The sequence below is a fragment of the Oncorhynchus nerka genome, linkage group LG4, assembly GCF_034236695.1.
Source record: "Oncorhynchus nerka isolate Pitt River linkage group LG4, Oner_Uvic_2.0, whole genome shotgun sequence".
In the NCBI taxonomy this organism is placed as follows: Eukaryota; Metazoa; Chordata; class Actinopteri; order Salmoniformes; family Salmonidae; genus Oncorhynchus; species Oncorhynchus nerka.
In genome coordinates, this window is record NC_088399.1 from 16,838,044 (window position 1) to 16,860,770 (window position 22,727).

Genomic DNA, 22,727 nt, shown 5'->3' on the forward strand with positions numbered 1-22,727 from the left:
GCATATGGAGTGAATGTTATGAGGATTTGTAAAAAGTAATTTGGTACATTATTTGAAACAAATCAAATGTATTAACATTTCTAGCGCGGAACCCCTCGACAACATTCCGCTGACAAGGCAGCGCGCGAAATTCAAAACAATTTTTTTGAAATATGTAACTTTCACACATTAACAAGTCCAATACAGCAAATGAAAGATAAACATCATATTAATCTACCCATCGGGTCCAATTTAAAAAAGCACCACATATGATTATGTTCGGTCATAGCCAAGTCGAAAAAACACAGCCAAACACAGGAGTCACAAAAAGCAGAAATATAGATAAAATGAATCACTAACTTTTGATGTTCTTCATCAGATGACACTCATAGGACATCATGTTACACAATACATGTATGTTTTGTTCGATAATGTGCATATTTATATCCAAAAATCTGTTTACATTGGCGCATTACTTGCAGTAATGTTTTTAATTCCAAAACATATGGTGATTTTGCAGAAATACTCATAATAAACATTGATAAAAGATACAAGTGTTATTCACAGAATTAAAGATAGACTTCTCCTTAATGCAATCGCTGTGTCAGATTTTTAAAAAACTTTACGGAAAAAGCATAATCTAAGAACAGCGCTCAGAACCCAAAAGAACCAGAGGAATATCCGACATTTTGGAATCAACAAAGTTAGAAACAACACCATAAATATTCACTTACCTTTGATGATCTTCATCAGAAGGCACTCCCAGGAATCACAGGTTGACAATAAATGACTGATTTGTTCCATAAAATCCGTCATTTATGTCCAAATAGCCACTCGTTATTAGCGTGTTCAGCCCAGTAATCCATCTTCATGAGGCGCAGGCACTTCATCCAGGCAAAAACTCTAAAAGTTCCATTACAGTCCTTTAGAAACCTGTCAAACGATGTATGGAATCAATCTAGGATGTTTTTAACATAAAACATCAATAGTGTTCCAACCGGAGAATTCCTTTGTCTTCAGAAAAGCACTAGAACGAGAGGTAACTCTGTCGGGAGCGCGCGTCATGAGACCGAGGCTCTCTGCCAGACCACTGAAGTCTCATGAGCCCCTCCTTTATAGTAGAATCCTCAAACCAGTGTTTCTAAAGACTGTTGACATCTACATTTAACATTTACATTTAAGTCATTTAGCAGACGCTCTTATCCAGAGCGACTTACAAATTGGTGCTTTCACCTTATGACATCCAGTGGAACAGCCACTTTACAATAGTGCATCTAGGTCTTTTAAGGGGGGGGGGAGGGGAGAAGGATTACTTTATCCTATCCTAGGTATTCCTTAAAGAGGTGGGGTTTCAGGTGTCTCCGGAAGGTGGTGATTGACTCCGCTGTCCTGGCGTCGTGAGGGAGTTTGTTCCACCATTGGGGGGCCAGAGCAGCGAACAGTTTTGACTGGGCTGAGCGGGAACTGTACTTCCTCAGTGGTAGGGAGGCGAGCAGGCCAGAGGTGGATGAACGCAGTGCCCTTGTTTGGGTGTAGGGCCTGATCAGAGCCTGGAGGTAGTGAGGTGCCGTTCCCCTCACAGCTCCGTAGGCAAGCACCATGGTCTTGTAGCGGATGCGAGCTTCAACTGGAAGCCAGTGGAGAGAGCGGAGGAGCGGGGTGACGTGAGAGAACTTGGGAAGGTTGAACACCAGACGGGCTGCGGCGTTCTGGATGAGTTGTAGGGGTTTAATGGCACAGGCAGGGAGCCCAGCCAACAGCGAGTTGCAGTAATCCAGACGGGAGATGACAAGTGCCTGGATTAGGACCTGCGCCGCTTCCTGTGTGAGGCAGGGTCGTACTCTGCGGATGTTGTAGAGCATGAACCTACAGGAACGGGCCACCGCCTTGATGTTATTTGAGAACGACAGGGTGTTGTCCAGGATCACGCCAAGGTTCTTAGCGCTCTGGGACGAGGACACAATGGAGTTGTCAACCGTGATGGCGAGATCATGGAACGGGCAGTCCTTCCCCGGGAGGAAGAGCAGCTCCGTCTTGCCGAGGTTCAGCTTGAGGTGATGATCCGTCATCCACACTGATATGTCTGCCAGACATGCAGAGATGCGATTCGCCACCTGGTCGTCAGAAGGGGGAAAGGAGAAGATTAATTGTGTGTCGTCTGCATAGCAATGATAGGAGAGACCATGTGAGGTTATGACAGAGCCAAGTGACTTGGTGTATAGCGAGAATAGGAGAGGGCCTAGAACAGAGCCCTGGGGACACCAGTGGTGAGAGCACGTGGTGAGGAGACGGATTCTCGCCACGCCACCTGGTAGGAGCGACCTGTCAGGTAGGACGCAATCCAAGCGTGGGCCGCGCCGGAGATGCCCAACTCGGAGAGGGTGGAGAGGAGGATCTGATGGTTCACAGTATCGAAGGCAGCTGATAGGTCTAGAAGGATGAGAGCAGAGGAGAGAGAGTTAGCTTTAGCAGTGCGGAGCGCCTCCGTGATACAGAGAAGAGCAGTCTCAGTTGAATGACTAGTCTTGAAACCTGACTGATTTGGATCAAGAAGGTCATTCTGAGAGAGATAGCGGGAGAGCTGGCCAAGGACGGCACGTTCAAGAGTTTTGGAGAGAAAAGAAAGAAGGGATACTGGTCTGTAGTTGTTGACATCGGAGGGATCGAGTGTAGGTTTTTTCAGAAGGGGTGCAACTCTCGCTCTCTTGAAGACGGGAGGGACGTAGCCAGCGGTCAGGGATGAGTTGATGAGCGAGGTGAGGTAAGGGAGAAGGTCACCGGAGATGGTCTGGAGAAGAGAGGAGGGGATAGGGTCAAGCGGGCAGGTTGTTGGGCGGCCGGCCGTCACAAGACGCGAGATGTCATCTGGGGAGAGAGGGGAGAAAGAGGTCAGAGCACAGGGTAGGGCAGTGTGAGCAGAACCAGCGGTGTCGTTTGACTTAGCAAACGAGGATCGGATGTCGTCGACCTTCTTTTCAAAATGGTTGACGAAGTCATCTGCAGAGAGGGAGGAGGGGGGAGGGGAGGAGGATTCAAGAGGGAGGAGAAGGTGGCAAAGAGCTTCCTAGGGTTAGAGGCAGATGCTTGGAATTTAGAGTGGTAGAAAGTGGCTTTAGCAGCAGAGACAGAGGAGGAAAATGTAGAGAGGAGGGAGTGAAAGGATGCCAGGTCTGCAGGGAGGCGAGTTTTCCTCCATTTCCGCTCGGCTGCCCGGAGCCCTGTTCTGTGAGCTCGCAATGAGTCGTCGAGCCACGGAGCGGGAGGGGAGGACCGAGCCGGCCTGGAGGATAGGGGACATAGAGAGTCAAAGGATGCAGAAAGGGAGGAGAGGAGGGTTGAGGAGGCAGAATCAGGAGATAGGTTGGAGAAGGTTTGAGCAGAGGGAAGAGATGATAGGATGGAAGAGGAGAGAGTAGCGGGGGAGAGAGAGCGAAGGTTGGGACGGCGCGATACCATCCGAGTAGGGGCAGTGTGGGCAGTGTTGGATGAGAGCGAGAGGGAAAAGGATACAAGGTAGTGGTCGGAGACTTGGAGGGGAGTTGCAATGAGGTTAGTGGAGGAACAGCATCTAGTAAAGATGAGGTCGAGCGTATTGCCTGCCTTGTGAGTAGGGGGAAGGTGAGAGGGTGAGGTCAAAAGAGGAGAGGAGTGGAAAGAAGGAGGCAGAGAGGAATGAGTCAAAGGTAGACGTGGGGAGGTTAAAGTCGCCCAGAACTGTGAGAGGTGAGCCGTCCTCAGGAAAGGAGCTTATCAAGGCATCAAGCTCATTGATGAACTCTCCGAGGGAACCTGGAGGGCGATAAATGATAAGGATGTTAAGCTTGAAAGGGCTGGTAACTGTGACAGCATGGAATTCAAAGGAGGCGATAGACAGATGGGTAAGGGGAGAAAGAGAGAATGACCACTTGGGAGAGATGAGGATCCCGGTGCCACCACCCCGCTGACCAGAAGCTCTCGGGGTGTGCGAGAGCACGTGGGCGGACGAAGAGAGAGCAGTAGGAGTAGCGGTGTTGTCTGTGGTGATCCATGTTTCCGTCAGAGCCAAGAAGTCGAGGGACTGGAGGGAGACATAGGCTGAGATGAACTCTGCCTTGTTGGCCGCAGATCGGCAGTTCCAGAGGCTACCGGAGACCTGGAACTCCACGTGGGTCGTGCGCGCTGGGACCACCAGATTAGGGTGGCTGCGGCCATGCGGTGTGGAGCGTTTGTATGGTCTGTGCAGAGAGGAGAGAACAGGGATAGACAGACACATAGTTGACAGGCTAGAGAAGAGGCTACGCTAATGCAGAGGAGATTGGAATGACAAGTGGACTACACGTCTCGAATGTTCTTCCATCTAGTGGAAGCCCTAGGAAGTGCAACCTCATCCATATCTCAACGTGTATTCGGTAGGCCAAGCTTTGAAAAACTACAAACCTCAATGTCCCACTTCCTGGTTGGATTTTTCTCAGGTTTTCACCTGCCATATGAATTATGTTATACTCACAGACATCATTCAAACAGTTTTAGAAACTTCAGAGTGTTTTCTATCCAATACTAATAATAATATGAATATATTAGCATCTGGGACTGAGCAGTTCACTCTGGGCACACTATTCATCCAAAAGTGAAAATGCTGCCTCCTATCCCAAAAAGGTTAAACTCAAATGTGTAAGCTGAAGTTATGGCAACATTTCTCTCATCTTCTCTCTCTTTCTCTCCTCTCTAGGAACAAGTGATGCTGGGATCTGCTCCTGGCCAGGTAAGACAATTTCACAGTTGCAATACATTATACTGGTAAAGAAAGTTAATGCAATCCAAATGTATAGATGTGCCATCAACGTCAACACAAATTCCGCTCTTTGTTCCAACAGGATGAGGCTGATAACAAGAATGCCTCTCCATGGAAGGTAAGACGCTCGTCTTCTGACAAAAAGACCAATCAACATGATTTCATGTGCTTCCAAACAAAACATTTTGTGTCCCGACCTTATTTTAATGTTGTTTTAGTCCATAACAGACATCAACTGCTAAGATTGGACAGCATGCAGCAGCCTGTCAATCTGGACTTGTCATATGAACCTGAGCATGATTGAACTGTATTGTGGGTTTTGACACAGTGGGAGTCAGAATGAACCTAACCTAAATGAAGTTAGAATGAACCTAAATCATGTCCACTAACTCAGCCTTGTTCATAGGAGCTTACATCAGTTAATGTAAGATGTATTTGTTAACACAAACAAGAGACAAACGAATGGAAGACCTGGCAGTGGTACTCGCCATTCTATCTACAAGTTTACTTAAACAATAAGGCCTGAGGAGGGGGTGTGGTATATGGCTGTTTTTAGGTATGGCTGTTCTTACATAAGACGCAACACGGCCCTTGCCTGGATACAGCCCTTAGCTGTTGTATATTGGCCATATATTATAAACTGGTTACCAATGTATTTTTACTGCTCTAATTACATGTTTTGTCATACACGTGGTTTACAGTCTTGATATACCACAGCTGTCAGCCAATCAGCATTCAGGGCTTGAACCACCCAGTTTATAAAAGACAGTAGAGTAGCTGTACTCCACTTTTGTAGCTACTCTGTTTACTTACTAGCTGTTTACTCATTAGGGTAAACATTATTCCTCAAAATCAGGTCATTTTTAAATGTAAAGCAGCCTGAAAAGACCAAAGCAGACACATGTTGACTCACCCATATAAATAGAATTAGAACACCGTATTATATGTCTCTCTATGGACACACCCTGCACATAAATGTCCATATTACCTAGTGCACTGTATGTGTAGCAGTCCACGTTGGGGTTCAGTGTCCACTTCAGGTTCTGCTGGTCTTCTATTGCCATGGTGATGGTGCTGGTTGTCTCTTGGGCAACCGTGTAAAGACATGGGCAGCTTTTACCTCCCTGCTGCGCTAACATGGTGACTGGTGTGGTGTTTTCTGTTATTTTCCAAATCCTCCTTCCCTCCTCTCCCCTTTTCCTCTCCGCTCTCCTGATCTGGTTTTTTCATCTTTGATTGTAGAATGTACGCTTGGCTGTTCAAACGACGGCTAACTTTAATACTATCAAGGTAAGATTTTTAAAGACCACTCCATCTGTCCCGCCCCTGATCGCACCCCCTTCTCCTCCCTTGCATTATGTCCTCCTGGCTCGTCTCATACCTGCATCGTGATTATTCGGGAGACTAAGCCCTTCCATCAACAGTTTCATTGTGGTCTTGCCGTGCGTTCGTTGTCGTCCTGTAGTTCCATTGTCTTGTACATCGTCCTGGTCTGGTCTCCGTGTCCACACTCCTTACATCGTTTTTTGTTCTAATCATGTGACCGATGTCATTGAATGGCCTTGTCCCTCGTTACCGTTTTCATTTGTCTCACCCCCCTCTTCTTTAACCATTGTTATTTGTTTTCAGAAGGAAGGATGGCTGTTACAAAAAGGCATTGAAATATGCCTCAACACCATCTTTGTAACCCTAGCATTTTGTTGTCATTTGTTTCTCCATTTTGTGTGTTCTCATCACCATGCATCCCTCTCCCTGTCTGACTTACCTTCTTCCTCATCACCAACTCCTCATCTGTGTTCAACACCCTCCTTTTACGTCAGTCTCTCTGTCAAACACACAGAGCACAAACTGAATCTTTGAGCACTTTCAGTGATTCACGATTGATATTCACCACTGATATCAGTTTAAGTCTAGATTACCAGGATTGGGCTCCATTGTAACTGTCAATGCAAACGAGTTCATATTCAATTAATAAATGAAATATATATATTTTTCATTTGAGTTCAAATGGAATTTATCCTAACCTGGAGGATATACAACCATAGAATCCTGAAAATAAGTAACTTATCAATACGTTAAAACTCTCAATTTGAATCAGCTAAATTGGAGCACTGGGTTCCAGAAACCTGGGTAGAGGCCCCAAGGGAGTGATTGAATCCTGGCAATGTTCCATCTAGCTCTGTGATTGGGTGATACATTTCTGGGGGTGTGTTTGTAGGAGCTGAACAACCGCTGGAGATCCCTGCAGCAGCTGGCTGAGGAGAGGAGCAACATGCTGGGCAGTGCCCACGAAGTGCAGAGGTTCCACAGGTACACACACACAGTTGAGCAAGAAACAGTGGGTGGATTTGAATATTACAACGCACATGAAACAAAATGGCTGGTGTTGAATCAAAATTGAAATGGCTGCTTTTTGTTGTCCTCAGGGATGCGGATGAGACCAAGGAGTGGATCGAGGAGAAGAACCAAGCGCTGAACACAGACAACTATGGCCACGACCTGGCCAGCGTTCAGGCCCTTCAGCGCAAACACGAGGGCTTTGAGAGAGACCTCGCTGCCCTGGGAGATAAGGTGAGAGTGAACACAGTCGGTCTCTCAAACACACACACACACACAGTCGCACACTTTCGTTGCTCTGCTGTTTAGAGACGATACTGACCCTTTTCCTTCCGGTTCCAGGTGAACTCCCTGGGGGAGACAGCGGAGCGTCTGATCCAGTCCCACCCGGAGGCGGTGGACGACATCCAGGAGAAGTGCACAGAGCTCAATACGGCCTGGAGCAGCCTGGTAGGGCGCGCCGACCAGCGAAAGGATAAGCTAGGCAACTCCCACGACCTGCAGCGCTTCCTCTCCGACTTCAGGGACCTCATGTCCTGGATCAACGGCATCCGAGGCCTGGTGTCCTCAGAAGAGCTGGCCAAGGACGTGACCGGGGCTGAGGCCCTGCTAGAGAGACACCAGGTACTGCCTCTACACACACACACACTGCACTGGTACCGTCCATCCACTGTCTCCTTATGGACACATATCAACATACACAAAGTTCTCGTCCATCAAATACACCTTCTTACCCTCCCCTTCTTCTCTCTAGGAGCACCGTACTGAGATTGACGCCCGTGCGGGCACCTTCCAGGCCTTTGAGCAGTTTGGCCAGCAGCTGTTGGCACGCGGCCACTATGCCAGTCCTGAGATCCAGCAGAAGCTGGAGGCCTTGGACCACGAGAGGGCAGACCTGGAGAAGGCCTGGGTGCAGAGACGAATGATGCTCGACCAGTGCCTGGAGCTCCAGGTATAAACGCAGGCACACACACACTTAGAAACCCACTCTTAGAAACCTCCTCTTGCTGATCTTTGCTTCTGGCACATTTAAGAGTACCAGACGAATCCTTCCAAAACCAAACGTCTTGTCTCAGTGACTTTTGGCTATTTGGACTCAAGGACATGTTTCTGTGTCCCCATAAGTGTATGTTCCGTTGCACCAGATCTGACACCTTTTGAACAAGGCCTAATCTATTGTGTGTCTACCAACCCACAGACAATTACTAGCCTCTATACAACATCCACTGCCAGTGAATAACCTCTCTCTTTTCCCCTCTCTCTCTGCTCTCCTCCCTCAGCTGTTCAACCGTGACTGTGAACAGGCTGAGAACTGGATGGCGGCTCGCGAGGCCTTCCTGGCCAGCGACGACAAGGGTGACTCCCTGGACAGCGTGGAGGCTCTCATCAAGAAACACGAGGACTTTGACAAGGCCATCAACGTGCAGGAGGAGAAAATCGCTGCTCTGCAGTCCTTTGCAGACCAGCTGGTTGGCGCTGATCATTATGCCAAACCAGAGATATTCAACCGTCGCAATGAAGTCCTGGACAGGTCAGTCTCTCTTTTTGATGACCGTGTGTATGACTTAGTTACACACAAAGATGCCCAGTCTGCCTGATAGTTGTTGCACCAGTCTTAAGTGTTTGTCCTCCCGGCCTGTAGGTGGCGCCGTCTGAAGGCTCAGATGATTGAGAAGCGCTCCAAGCTGGGCGAGTCCCAGACGCTGCAGCAGTTCAGCCGCGACGTGGACGAGATAGAGGCCTGGATCAGCGAGAAGCTGCAGACAGCTACAGACGAGTCCTATAAGGACCCCACCAACATCCAGGTACAGGATTGGCTAGCAGCATCTCAGGGCTCCACCCTTAGAGGTTTGAGCACGCTGCCCCATAGAGGGCACACTTGCCACAAAAGGCAATGATAAGCATGGGCAGCTCCATGGAAGACTTTTACCATGGGAAGTACGCCCTCTAACCATCTCAATGGGCTGCCCCTATCCACATATTTAGGGTCAGTTTACCCTACTGCCCCATACCCATTAGTAGGATAACACATATCTGACCCTCTGGCAGTGGTTAGGGTTCATTTTTACCTAGCATGTCAAGACTTTCTTGTCGGATGAAACACTTTGAGCTGTTCAATAGATCACGATCAAATAATTACTTAATTCATTGTATTTTTGTTTCAATAGATGGTTAGTTTTGTGAGGGTTTGTTAATATACGTTGAATGACATCTAACTTGCCAGTGGTTTTAATGCTGCAATTTAATGTCTTGTCGCTCCTTGTTAACAATGACTACTACTTCTACTCCTGTGACTACTGAACCAACCCCATGTGTTGTGTCTATATGGGACTGAATCTCTCCTCTGTTTTATTGTCTTGTTTATAGCTGTCGAAGCTGCTGGTAAGTTGAATAGTGTGTCAGCTAAGCTAACATCCAAAGTAGGTTTCCTGTTATATGTCCACGTCTGTTGCCTTGTTTGATGTAGAACGCCATCCCGTCTGTCTATTTTCTGTGTTCCTCCGCACTCGAGTGCCTGCTTCTTTTTTGTATGGGTTTCATTCATGTGTTCATCCCCCCCCCATCTTCTGCCATCAACGCACATGTTTGTACATGACTGTAGTTCTGTTATCATTTTAGCAAATGTCACTTTGTGTAGTTGCTGGTCGTGGCTTCCATATTGTGGTTTTCTTTTTTTGCTTGTTTGAGGTATGGTCATCTTCAAACACGCTCCACATATTGTTACTTTTGTTTAAATATTCCTATAAATCTTGAGAAATGTCTAAACATGTTCTGATCTTAATTTAACAGAAACTTGACATATAATTTTATAAAACATTTAGTGTATAAAATAAAAAAACGGCTTCCATCTATCAGAACTGCAATGTAAAATTGAATTCAACAAATCTGTAGTGTATCAAATACATTGACCTGAGAGGGAGAGAGAGGATACCTCCAGCTTAGAATTGTTGTGCCTTGCCTTATTGTAGCTAATGTAGAGACATGTATGCTAGCAGCAGCCATGGTTGTGAACAAAAACCATACATTAGCCGTAAAATAAGTATTGTCAAAGATCTATCAAACATCAAGGATAGCTCAGACTAGGACTGTTGCGGTGACCGTATTACCGCCACACCGGCGGTCAAATTCCACATGACCATTTAGTCACAGTAATTAGGCTTCTCCAAGCTCTGATTCTGCTGCTGGTCATTAGTAGCCTACCAAACTTGCTAACTGCCTGGTACTCAGCGCTCTATTGTCCCTCTAATCACTCTGACATCAATGCAAATGTTATCGAAAATATAATCAGACTTTGAGCTCATGTTGTGTAACATTTCTATAGGCTATGCAATTGCATGAGAAAATGGTGATGGTCTCTACTAAAAAAAGGAGGATCCCATCAGCTTTCTATAGGCTAGGGCTTCCATATTTATTTCTCAACTTTCCTAATATTAAGCACAATGCTTATATTTACAACCGGAGTATAGCCTACCTGTCTGGCATGAAAATAAACCACAGGGAAAAGTGTCCTCCATTTGCTATTTAACTACATAGATGACATGTCTTTTTTCCACTGCCCATACAGGTGCTTGATAATGGTCCAATGTCTCATATATTATTTACCATATCAAAAGACATGATTAAATCAAGAAAAGGCTAATATTGTCACCAATCAGACAATCACTTGTTAATGATATATTATCACTGGTGATTGATGCCCAGCGTAAGAAACAATGCCTTTTTTTGCAACTTTTTCTAATCATAGTCGCACACCTCATGTAGCCTAGCCCATAGGCCTATATGTTTTAATAAGGTTTGTATCACAACTAAAGTGGCCAAATAATTTCTTAAAATTAAGCACATTAATCCGCTTTACAAGCGGTATAGAGCCTAACTGGCATACATAAGCAGCAGGGGGGTTTCAAGTTTGGGGAAGATCATTTTCACCATTAAAATGCACCATTATAATAAAAGCATTGCATGCATAATTGCATTTGTGGTCACTTTTGATAATGGTGTTTTCCACAAATGGAACATTCATACTACGAGGTGCGCATTGCAGGGCTCATGACTTTTGAAGCAACTTTTTTCAAATCATCATTAGAGTCGCATCATGCAGCCTTACAATGTATTAAAAATCAAAACATATAGCCCAACGTTTGTAGAACAACTAAAGTTACATTAATAACTCTAAATTAAGCATATAGGAATACCTATTTCTTTGTTAACCTCAACACACAATAGCCGCATATGCGCACCCCCTCAAATCGTTTGGAGAAAATATTTATATTTTATTCAGCTTTGTTCAATTGTATTCTTCATACTATAAAATAATATAAAATAATGCCATGCAATTATGAGTCTTGTCTGCTAAATGAACTAGTATAGCCCGCAGCCATTTGGCATAGACACATCAGGTTCTAACATAAGGACAACTCAGAGTATGCTATTCTTCTATTCTGACAGACCACATTTTCTTCATATCATGCTTCTTTAGATCTGTCTAAAATAAATAATGGATTTATTGTGAAGGTATAGGCTATATTACAATGGATTTTTTTTTACTTTAAAAAAAATGGCTTGTAGGCTATGTGTGGAAGCCAGGAGATGCTAAATGTGTTTGTTAATTAACGGTCAATTACCGTGAGACCGACCAGTTATTTGCTTGACAATCACCGGCTGACAATTTCGTGATCGCCCTAGCTTAGACACCTCACATAAGGTTTTTATTGTTTGCTCTCTCTCGGTGTGTAAAAACATTGTGGAACGAGTTTTGAAAAGACCCTGACCTCTTCTAGGTACTCTTGAAAAGTAAAATTTGTCGTGGCCCCGTTGTGGGTCTGTTCCAACTCCATTTTGTGTTTGTCACCTTGGTGTTTCTTGTCTTGTAGAAGTCAGTCCGACACATTGTCTGTCCTCATTTGGTGGTGTCTGAATTTCACATTTGTGACCACATCTTTAAAAAAAAAAATGATGACCTCACCTTTTGTGTGGATTTGTCCAACAGTTATCTCCTGGATGTAGACTTAGTGTATATATGTGTGCATATATCCATCAACAATAGCCCCAAGTTAGGAGACATTTACTCTCCAAACATGCATGAAAAATGACTGCCACTTATAAAAGTTCCATTCTAATATATATACATGTACTCAGCCTCCTTATTTTCAAATTGTACATCAACCCTTACCAACACATTATTTCTAAGTAGCCTACCGGATTGTGTTTTCACACAATCTAAGGGAGATGTCACCCATCCACCACCAACCCACTCCCTCCCATAGTTCTCACTCCCGCTCTCTCACCCCTTCCCTTGCCTGAGCTCAGAGTAAGCACCAGAAGCACCAGGCCTTCGAGGCGGAGTTGCATGCCAACGCAGACCGCATCCGTGGGGTTATCGACACTGGCAACGCCCTCATCCATAGAGGGGCCTGCTCCGGCAGTGAGGATGCGGTTCAGGTACACACACTCTGTCTTTAATCATACTTGTTATTATACATACACTTCATACTTGTAAGTATATAACAAAAAATATTTACATACAGTTGAAGTCAGAAGTTTACATACACTTAGGTTGGAAAATTCATTTTTCAACCACTCCATTTCTTGTTAACAAACAAGTTTTGGAAAGTCGGTTAGGACATCTACTTTGTGCATGAAACAAGTAATTTTTTCCAACAATTGTTTACAGACAGATTACTTCACTTATAATTCACTGTATCACAATTCCAGTGGGTCAGAAGTTTACATACACTAAGTTGACTGTGCCTTTAAACAGCTTGGAAAATTCCAGAAAATGATGTCATGGCTTTAGAAGCTTCTGATAGGCTAATTGACATCATTTGAGTCAATTGGAGGTGTACCTGTGGATGTAGTTCAAGGCCTACTTTCAAACTCAGTGCCTCTTTGCTTGACATCATGGGAAAATAAAAAATAAATCAGTCAAGACCTCAGAAGACAAATTGTAAACCTCCACAAGTCTGGTTCATCCTTGGGAGCAATTTCCAAATGCCTGAAGGTACCACGTTCATCTGTACAAACAATAATACGCAAGTATAAACAGCATGGGACCAGGCAGCCATCATACCGCTCAGGAAGGAGACGTGTTGTGTCTCCTAGAGATGAACGTACTTTGGTGCGAAAAGTGCAAATCAATTCCAGAACAACAACAAAGGATCTTGTGAAGATGCTGGAGGAAACAGATACAAATGTATCCATATCCACAGTAAAATGAGTCCTACTACGACACAACCTGAAAAGCCACTCAGCAAGGAAGAAGCCACTGCTCTAAAACCGCCATAAAAAAGACAGACTACGGTTTGCAACTGCACATGGGGAAAAAGATCGTACTTTTTGGAGAAATGTCCTCTGGTCCGATGAAACAAAAATAGAACTGTTTGGCCATAATGACCATCATTATGTTTGGAGGAAAAAGGGTGAGGCTTGCAAGCCAAAGAACACCATCCCATGAAGCACAGGGGTGGTAGCATCATGTGGGGGTGCTTTGCTGCAGGAGGGACTGGTGCGCTTCACAAAATAGATGGCATCATGAGGAAGGGAAATTGTGGATATACAGTGAGGGGGAAAAAGTATTTGATCCCCTGCTGATTTTGTACGTTTGCCCACTGACAAAGAAATGATCAGTCTATCATTTTAATTGTAGGTTTATATGAACAGTGAGATACAGAATAACATTTAAAAAATCCAGAAAAACGCATGTCAAAAATGTTATAAATTGATTTGCATTTTAATGAGGGAAATAAATATTTGACCCCTCTGCAAAACATGACTTAGTACTTGGTGGCAGAACCCTTGTTGGCAATCAGAGGTCAGATGTTTCTTGTAGTTGGCCACCAGGTTTGCACACATCTCAGGAGGGATTTTGTCCCAGTCCTCTTTGCAGATCTTCTCCAAGTCATTAAGGTTTCGAGGCTGACGTTTGGCAACTCGAACCTTCAGCTCCCTCCACAGATTTTCTATGGGATTAAGGTCTGGAGACTGGCTAGGCCACTCTAGGACCTTAGTGTGCTTCTTCTTGAGCCACTCCCTTGTTGCCTTGGTCGTGTGTTTTGGGTCATTGTCATGCTGGAATACCCATCCACGACCCATTTTCAATGCCCTGGCTGAGGGAAGGAGGTTCTCACCCAAGATTTGACAGTACATGGCCCCATCCATCGTCCCTTTGATGCGGTGATGTTGTCCTGTCCCCTTAGCAGAAAAACATCCCCAAAGCATAATTTTCCCACCTCCATGTTTGACGGTGGGGATGGTGTTCTTGGGGTCATAGGCAACATTCCTCCTCCAAACACGGCGTGTTGAGTTGATGCCAAAGAGCTCCATTTGTCTCATCTGACCACAACACTTTCACCCAGTTGTCCTCTGAATCATTCAGATGTTCATTGGTAAACTTCAGACGAGCATGTATATGTACTTTCTTGAGCAGGGGGACCTGGCGGGCGCTGCAGGATTTCAGTCCTTCACGGCGTAGTGTGTTACCAATAGTTTTCTTGGTGACTATGGTCCCAGCTGCCTTGAGATCATTGACAAGATCCTCCCATGTAGTTCTGGGCTGATTCCTCACCGTTCTCATGATCATTGCAACTCCACGAGGTAAGATCTTGCATGGAGCCCCAGGCCGAGGGAGATTGACAGTTCTTTTGTGTTTCTTTCATTTGCGAATATTCGCACCAACTGTTGTCACCTTTTGACCAAGCTGCTTGGTGATGGTCTTGTAGCCCATTCCAGCCTTGTGTAGGTCTACAATCTTGTCCCTGACATCCTTGGAGAGCTCTTTGGTCTTGGCCATGGTGGAGAATTTGGAATCTGATTGATTGCTTCTGTGGACAAGTGTCTTTTATACAGGTAACAAACTGAGATTAGGAGCACTCCCTTTAAGAGTGTGCTCCTAATCTCAGCTCGTTACCTGTATAAAAGCCACCTGGGAGCCAGAAATCTTTCTGATTGAGAGGGGGTCATACTTATTTCCCTCATTAAAATGCAAATCAATTTATAACATGCGTTTTTCTGGATTTTTCTCATTGTTCAAATGAACCTACCATTTCTTTGTCAGTGGGCAAATGTACAAAATCAGCAGGGGATCAAATACTTTTTTCCCTCACTGTATTGAAGCAACATATCAAGACATCAGTCAGGAAGTTAAAGCTTGGTCGCAAATGGGTCTTCCAAATGGACAATGACCCCAAGCATACTTCCAAAGTTGTGGCAAAATGGCTTAAGGACAACAAAGTAAAGGTATTGGAGTGGCCATCGCAAAGCCATGACCTCAATCCTATAGAAAATTTGTGGGCAGAACTGATAAACCGTGTGCGAGCAAGGAAGCCTACAAACCTGACTTAGTTACACCAGCTCTGTCAGGAGGAATGGACCAAATTCCACCCAACTTATTGTGGGAAGCTTGTGGAAGGCTACTTGAAATGTTTGTCCCAAGTTAACAATTAAGGCAATGCTACCAAATACTAATTGAGAGTATGTAAACTTCTGACCCACTGGGAATGTGATGAAAGAAATTAAAGCTGAAATAAATAATTCGCTCTACTATTATTCTGACATTTCACATTCTTAAAATAGTGGTGATCCTAACTGACCTAAGACAGGGAATTTTTACTAGGATTAAATGTCAGGAATTGTGAAAAACTGAGTTTAAATGTACTTCTACAATGCCACTTCAAGGATGAAAGCTTTTGAGAAAAATATGGTGTTAACATTGCAAACAGAATGTTAACTGTTCCTATGGCATTCAAGCTATGTGAACCGATTCTTGCCTCATTCAACATCTATTGTTCCAAAGCTGGGTATCTAACCTGGGTGTGTGTTTCACCAGTCGCGTCTGGGTGCTCTGGACGAGCAGTGGCAGTTCCTGGTGAACAAGTCGGCAGAGAAGAGCCAGAAGCTGAAAGAAGCCAACAAGCAGCAGAACTTCAACACTGGCATTAAGGACTTTGACTTCTGGCTCTCTGAGGTAAAATAATGAAAGAAATAAACATATTTTCTAGATGTCAATATGACTACTTTCATCTAAATTCAAATCTCCATCCACCACACAATTCTCAAAGTTAAAGATGCTGATATTTGATCTGTGATGAGAAATTGTGTATTCTGTACTGAAAACCTTGATGTTCAATAGGATTTATCTGAGACCTGCACATATTAAGTACTGGACAGACACCCAAAAAGGCAACATCACCTCTGGATCTGAGATTGTGTCAGGCTATTTAGTTTTCTTATTGAAATGGATTTGGCTTGTTAACCCATTAGCCTACATGTGCTGTAGGAAAACAAAAACAAAAGAAGAGGCTGAGATTAGATTTGGAAAAAATAATTGTTGTTTTCTCTCTGTAGGTCGAGGCCCTTCTTGCCTCTGAGGATTATGGCAAAGACCTGGCCTCTGTCAATAACCTGCTGAAGAAACATCAGCTTCTGGAAGCCGACATCTCTGCTCATGAGGTAATGTATTCAACGTCCCTGTATCTCTGTCAAACCTGGATTGATGCTGGGCTCAGCTGGGGGCCTTGATGTACTAAAGGATCTGTCAGATTACACACCTTTATATGCTGACTGGCTGAAAGGTGACGCTGCCTTGGACTCAGCTTTCGATGGCAACCAAACCGAGTGTCCTCTGTTGAACAACTTCCAAGTCTATGAAGCATGATTTTGTACAAAGGCATCCACTGAGTTCAGTCTAGTGCTTTAGTTTGAACGTCTTTCTGTCCGTCCACAGGATCGTCTGAAGGACCTGAACGGCCAGGCTGACAGCCTGACGGCCAGCACGGCCTTCGACCCCACCCAGGTTAAGGACAAGCGCGACGCCGTCAATGGACGCTTCACCAAGATCAAGAGCATGGCCACTGGCCGCCGTGCAAAGCTCAACGAGTCGCACCGCCTGCACCAGTTCTTCAGGGACCTGGACGACGAGGAGTCTTGGATCAAGTAAGAGCGCCCCCTGGAGTTGTGGAGGAATGGATGCAAGTCGACATCTGAGGATTTTTCGATGTTGAGACATTGTGATTACTAACACTCTCTTTCACTCTCTGTTCTCTATCCAGAGAAAAGAAATTGCTAGTGAGTTCGGAGGACTATGGACGTGATTTGACAGGAGTGCAGAATCTGAGGAAGAAACACAAGAGGCTGGAGGCTGAGTTGGGGGCCCATGAGCCGGCCATCCAGTCTGTGCAGGACACAGGGAAGAAGCTGTCCGATGACAACACCATCGGCCAGGATGAGATTGAGCAGAGGCTGGCCCAGTTTGAGGAGCACTGGATGGAGTTGAAGGACCTGGCTGCAGCCAGGTTAGACTAGGAACACAGACACGCGTATACATTCTGACACACACACACATATTCCCAGGCCTGCTTTGCAATGAAACGCCATTAACATCTTAAACATTTATTGATGTTGAGTGTTAACTTCTTACGGCTGAGATGCCGTTAACGGGATTGAAATGACAACAGCCAGTGAAAGTGCAGGGCGCCAAATTCAAACAGAAATCGTATAATTAAAATGCCTCAAACACAAGTATTTTACACTATTTTAAAGATAAACCTGTTGTTAATCCCACCACAGTGTCCGATTTCAGAAAGGCTTTACGACGAAAGGATACCATGCGATTATGTTCGGTCAGCACCTAGTCACAGAAAAACAGCCATTTTTCCAGCCAAAGAGAGGAGTCACAAAAAGCAGAAATAGAGATAAAATGAATCACTAACCTTTGATGATCTTCATCATAGGACTTCATGTTACACAATACATGTATGTTTTTGTTCGATAAAGTTCGTATTATATCCAAAAATCTCAGTTTACTTTGGCGCTTTATGTTCAGTAATGTTTTGATTCCAAAACATCCGGTGATTTGGCAGAGAGCCACATCAATTTACTGAAATACTCATAATAAACATTGATAAAAGATACAAGTGTTATGCATGGAACATTAGATAAACTTCTCCTTAATGCAACCGCTGTGTCAGATTTCGAAAAAGCACACCATGCAATAATCTGAGTACAGCGCTCAGAGACCAAAACAAGCCATACAGATACCCACCATGTTGTGGAGTCAGCAGAAGTCAGAAATATTCACTTACCTTTGATGATCTTCATCAGAATGCACTCCCAGGAATCCCAGTTCCACAATAAATGTTTGTTTTGTTCGATGAAGTCCATTATTTATGTCCAAATACCTCCTTTTTGTTTGCGCGTTTAGTTCACAAATCCAAATTCACGAAGCACAGGCCAGACTAAAAGTTTTAAAAAATCCATTACAGTTCGTAGAAACATGTCAAACGATGTATAGAATCAATCTTTAGGATGTTTTTAACATAAATCTTCAATAATGTTCCAACCGGAGAATTCCGTTTGTCTTTAGAAATGTAATGGAACGCAGCTAACTCTCATGGGCGCACGCGAGACTGAGCTCATGGCACTCTGCCAGACCTCTTACTCAATCAGCTCTTATTCTCTCCTCCTTCACAGTAGAAGCCTGAAACAAGGTTCTAAAGACTTGACATCTAGTGGAAGCCAAATTTTACACAGGATAGGCAACGACTTTAACTTACAAACCTCAGATTTCCCACTTCCTGGTTGGATTTTTTCTCAGGGTTTTTCCTGCCATATGAGTTCTGTTATACTCATAGACATCATTCAAACAGTTTTAGAAACTTCAGAGTGTTTTCTATCCAAATATACTAATAATATGCATATCTTAGCTTCTGGGCCTGAGTAGCAGGCAGTTTACTCTGGGCACCTTATTCATCCAAGCTTCTCAATACTGCCCCCCAGCCATAAGAAGTTAATCTGTGTGTGCCTCTGTGTGTGTGATCAGGGGACAGAGGCTGGAGGAGTCGCTGGAGTACCAGCAGTTTGTTGCGAATGTTGAAGAGGAGGAAGCCTGGATTAACGAGAAGCTGAACCTGGTGGGAAGTGAAGACTACGGGGATACCCTGGCTGCTGTGCAGGGCCTGTTGAAGAAGCATGAGGCGTTTGAGACTGACTTCTCTGTGCACAGGGACAGAGTGAATGACGTGTGTTCCAACGGAGACGAGCTCATCAAGAAGGTAAACACTGACAATACTGTTGTCGTATAGAAAATTATAAAATTAATAGCCTTTCCGTCTCTTCATACGGTACCAGCTGAAATAGTGTTTAAGCAATAGTTCACACACAAAATTTAAAAAATCAACTTTTACAATGATTTTCCACTTACCTTGGCTGTTGTCAGTTCACCCACAGAGTTAAATGCATATTTTGCTTTTGTCCATCCCTCCATTAGAACAACCACCACGTGGACAGCATCTCAGCCAAGATGGCGTCCCTGCGGGGCAAGGTGTCTGAGCTGGAGAGGGCCGCTGCCATGAGAAAAGCCAAGCTGGATGAGAACTCTGCCTTCTTGCAGTTCAACTGGAAGGCTGACGTGGTGGAGTCCTGGATCGGTACGGTTTGAGACCTGAGAATGGAAGGTTTAGGGGAGGAGGTTTCAACATTCTCTGGTGAGATGAGCATTGTTTAATTTTTAAGTGTAGCACTGAATTTATACTGTCTGGTTGTTTGTTCAGGTGAGAAGGAGAACAGCCTGAAGACGGATGAGTACGGACGAGATCTCTCCTCTGTGCAGACCTTGCTCACTAAGCAGGTACTGTGTAGCAATATGTAGCTCCCAAATGAGTGATGCTACGGCAGCCATTTTGTGCAAGAAAGCTAGACACGTTCTCCTATGCCTCATGTTCCCCCTTCGGGTCCACAGGAGACGTTTGACGCAGGGCTGCAGGCCTTCCAGCAGGAGGGTATCACCAACATCACAGCCCTCAAGGACCAGCTGCTGGCGGCCAAGCACGTCCAGTCCAAGGCCATCGAGACGCGCCACGCTGCCCTCATGAAGCGCTGGAACCAGCTTCTCGACAACTCGCAGGCCCGCAAGAAGAAACTGCTGGAGGCCCAGGAGCACTTCAGGAAGGTATGTAAAGACTATGATGACGGATAATTGTCATTTAGCTTACGATGAGGATATCATGACTACTGTTCATAGATATCATCATTGTTGATCATATTTTGAACAGGAATATCAGACTATCCTTCACCTACGAAGTCAAAAACCTTAGTGGATGTGGACCTCTTACCTCCATCGATTCCATCTTGCTTCTGTCTCCAGGTGGAAGACCTGTTCCTGACCTTTGCCAAGAAGGCGTCGGCCTTCAACAGCTGGTTTGAGAATGCTGAGGAGGACTTGACAGATCCGGTGCGCTGCAACTCGCTGGAGGAGATCCGGGCGCTGCGCGACGCCCACGAGGCCTTCCGCTCATCGCTGAGCTCGGCTCAGGCCGACTTCAACCAGCTGGCCGAGCTGGACCGGCAGATCAAGAGCTACCAGGTGGTGTCCAACCCCTACACCTGGTTCACCATGGAGGCCCTGGAAGAGACCTGGAGGAACCTGCAGAAGATCATCAAGGTTAGAAGGGAGAAGAGGGGGGAGGTAGCATGGTCCCAGATTTGTTTGTGCTGTATTACTAACCAATTGGCATGACAACGACCATATGAATTGGCTACACAGCACTAATGTATCTGAGGAGCAGGCTTGGTGAGGAGGACATGCACATCTCAAATGTTGTCCTATTCCCCACTGTAATGCTCTACTTATGTCCAGAACCAATGAGGGCCTCTGGGGGCCGATGTCTTGGTCTGCATCATGTCTGGAAAGCACTTCATACATACATCTCCATCCCTCTCTGTCTGTATAGGAACGAGAGCTGGAGCTGCAGAAGGAGCAGAGGAGGCAGGAGGAGAATGACAAGCTGCGGCAGGAGTTTGCGCAGCACGCCAATGCATTCCACCAGTGGCTGCAGGAGACCAGGTAGGGCCTGGATCTGTTGTGCAAGGAAGACAGTGCACTCACAGAACTCCCTTAATCAATATTCCTTTTGGCAATTTAATAGATAGGAATCGAATACAATTTATAGGAATAGAATGGGGACATTTCCAAGGCCTTGTGGCTGTTTAAAGAATGTAGTTTAAGTTCATTGAATAACGTCACCTGCATGAATAGCATTGAGATGTCTTTAAATGTTGCATGCATCATTCTTTAGATTCTCTTTCAACAATGATAAATCAATGGAGCTACCTGGAATTTAAAAGTGCCTGCTGCTCAGAAATCTGCCTCCTGTCTCTCTGCCACCATGTTCTCAGCCATAGAGAACAGGAAGCTGCTATTCATCGGAGCGCAATGTGAAGTGTGGGCAGATAAATGTTTGTTATATGAAACTGACATGATTCTTTACAGTTTCTCTATTCTACACCTTGCATTTATATCTGCAATGCTCTGAATGTTGCTCCTCACTGAATTGGCCCCAGGCAACGCATTCTTAGTGTATCATATATTCTGTAGATTTTGGGGGGTGGGTGGGGGAGCGCTGATATGACTTTTACACAACCGCAAAAGTGGTCTGTGAACATTTAGAAATGAAAATGGGATCATACTGCAGATGCTCCTGTGCTCCCACTATTTCTGTGCCTGTGTCTGTATATGTTTGTTTAGGGGGATGATGGAGTGACCATTTTGTCCCTGCCTAGTATTTCTAACCGTTGTCTCTTTCTCTCTCTTTTCTCATCCCACCCCCCCACCCTTTCCTCTCCGTCTCTCTTGCTGCTACCTCGCTGATGCTTGGATAACTTTGCTAATCAGGACATATCTTCTGGATGGGTTAATATCACATTTTACTATGTCTCAGTTGGGGCTGGGACGATACTAGTATCACGATACTCATTAGTATCATGGCAAGGGAAGAAAACACAAAGCGGATTTAATTTTAGGATAACATCCCTAATGTTGGAAACAAGCATCATTATGTTTGTTATTCAGAGTCACATTTATTTATTATCCAAGATATAGCACACATTTTACATACAGCAGGTTATGGGACCAAAGAGTTTAGTCTGCTTCGTCTTTTCTTTATTGTCATTGAAATGTTACGATACTGCCCTACTGTGTTTGTGTGTCTGACTGTGTGAATGGGGTCAAATCAATGAGGGTTGATTGGAGTGACATTGTTTTGGACCAAGGTCGGTGGGGGGGACATTGTTGTCAGGTCGATGGCAAGATGTTGCATAACATAGAACCACCCGGTAGGTAGGTATCTGTCAAATAAAGGTAAAACTGGACCAGGTATCACTATGTTCAAGGGAATCCAAGTTGTATTGTGTATTATTACTGTGTTTCTGTAAGCTTTTTTCCCCCCCTTTTGACAGTTTTTGTTGTATAATTTCCCTTTTGTTTGTCTCTAATTTCCCTCTTTCTGTTGGTATTTACTTTATTTTCATCCTTCCCTCCCTCCCTTTCTAAATAGCATAGCTTATCGACGGGTTGTCCGTGTCATTCAATATGAAGTCGGTGATGATCTTTCCGGAAGGTCTTTTCCTTTTTCTCATGGTTTTACATTCCATATATCCCTCACTCGCCTTTCCTTCACTACTTCCATCACGCCCTCTGGGTTGCGTGTCTTCATACACTTCTAAAATCCACCATTTGAGATCGGTTTGCTCAGTTACATCTCTACTAACATCACCCCAATGTAGCTTCCTGAAACTAAGATCAACCTCATGATTGGTCTGGATACTCTTTTTGAGTCTGGCAACATTGAGCACTGTTTTAAAGGAGTGAAAA

At 44.8% G+C, this 22,727-nt stretch overlaps 1 protein-coding gene across 10 annotated transcripts in view; it reads left to right on the forward strand.

Annotated features, from left to right (window-relative positions):
• LOC115119221 (spectrin alpha chain, non-erythrocytic 1) overlaps positions 1-22,727 on the forward strand; it is a 55,800-nt gene that overhangs the window by 28,390 nt on the left and 4,683 nt on the right. For 3 of the 10 annotated variants that reach the window (XM_029648017.2, XM_029647987.1, XM_065017270.1), the window contains 23 exons: positions 4,688-4,720; positions 4,833-4,868; positions 5,993-6,040; positions 6,969-7,060; positions 7,177-7,321; positions 7,430-7,711; positions 7,842-8,039; positions 8,368-8,618; positions 8,730-8,892; positions 9,455-9,469; positions 12,395-12,526; positions 15,909-16,046; positions 16,427-16,531; positions 16,806-17,014; positions 17,131-17,373; positions 18,900-19,131; positions 19,347-19,506; positions 19,630-19,706; positions 19,818-20,027; positions 20,223-20,519; positions 20,809-20,921; positions 21,750-21,767; positions 22,411-22,473. In XM_029648017.2, coding sequence (XP_029503877.1) covers positions 4,688-4,720; positions 4,833-4,868; positions 5,993-6,040; positions 6,969-7,060; positions 7,177-7,321; positions 7,430-7,711; positions 7,842-8,039; positions 8,368-8,618; positions 8,730-8,892; positions 9,455-9,469; positions 12,395-12,526; positions 15,909-16,046; positions 16,427-16,531; positions 16,806-17,014; positions 17,131-17,373; positions 18,900-19,131; positions 19,347-19,506; positions 19,630-19,706; positions 19,818-20,027; positions 20,223-20,519; positions 20,809-20,921; positions 21,750-21,767; positions 22,411-22,473 — 3,260 coding nt within the window. The remainder of the gene's footprint in view (positions 1-4,687; positions 4,721-4,832; positions 4,869-5,992; positions 6,041-6,968; positions 7,061-7,176; positions 7,322-7,429; positions 7,712-7,841; positions 8,040-8,367; positions 8,619-8,729; positions 8,893-9,454; positions 9,470-12,394; positions 12,527-15,908; positions 16,047-16,426; positions 16,532-16,805; positions 17,015-17,130; positions 17,374-18,899; positions 19,132-19,346; positions 19,507-19,629; positions 19,707-19,817; positions 20,028-20,222; positions 20,520-20,808; positions 20,922-21,749; positions 21,768-22,410; positions 22,474-22,727) is intronic. The other 7 variants (XM_065017271.1, XM_065017274.1, XM_065017272.1 and 4 more) reach the window with 5 other exon arrangements.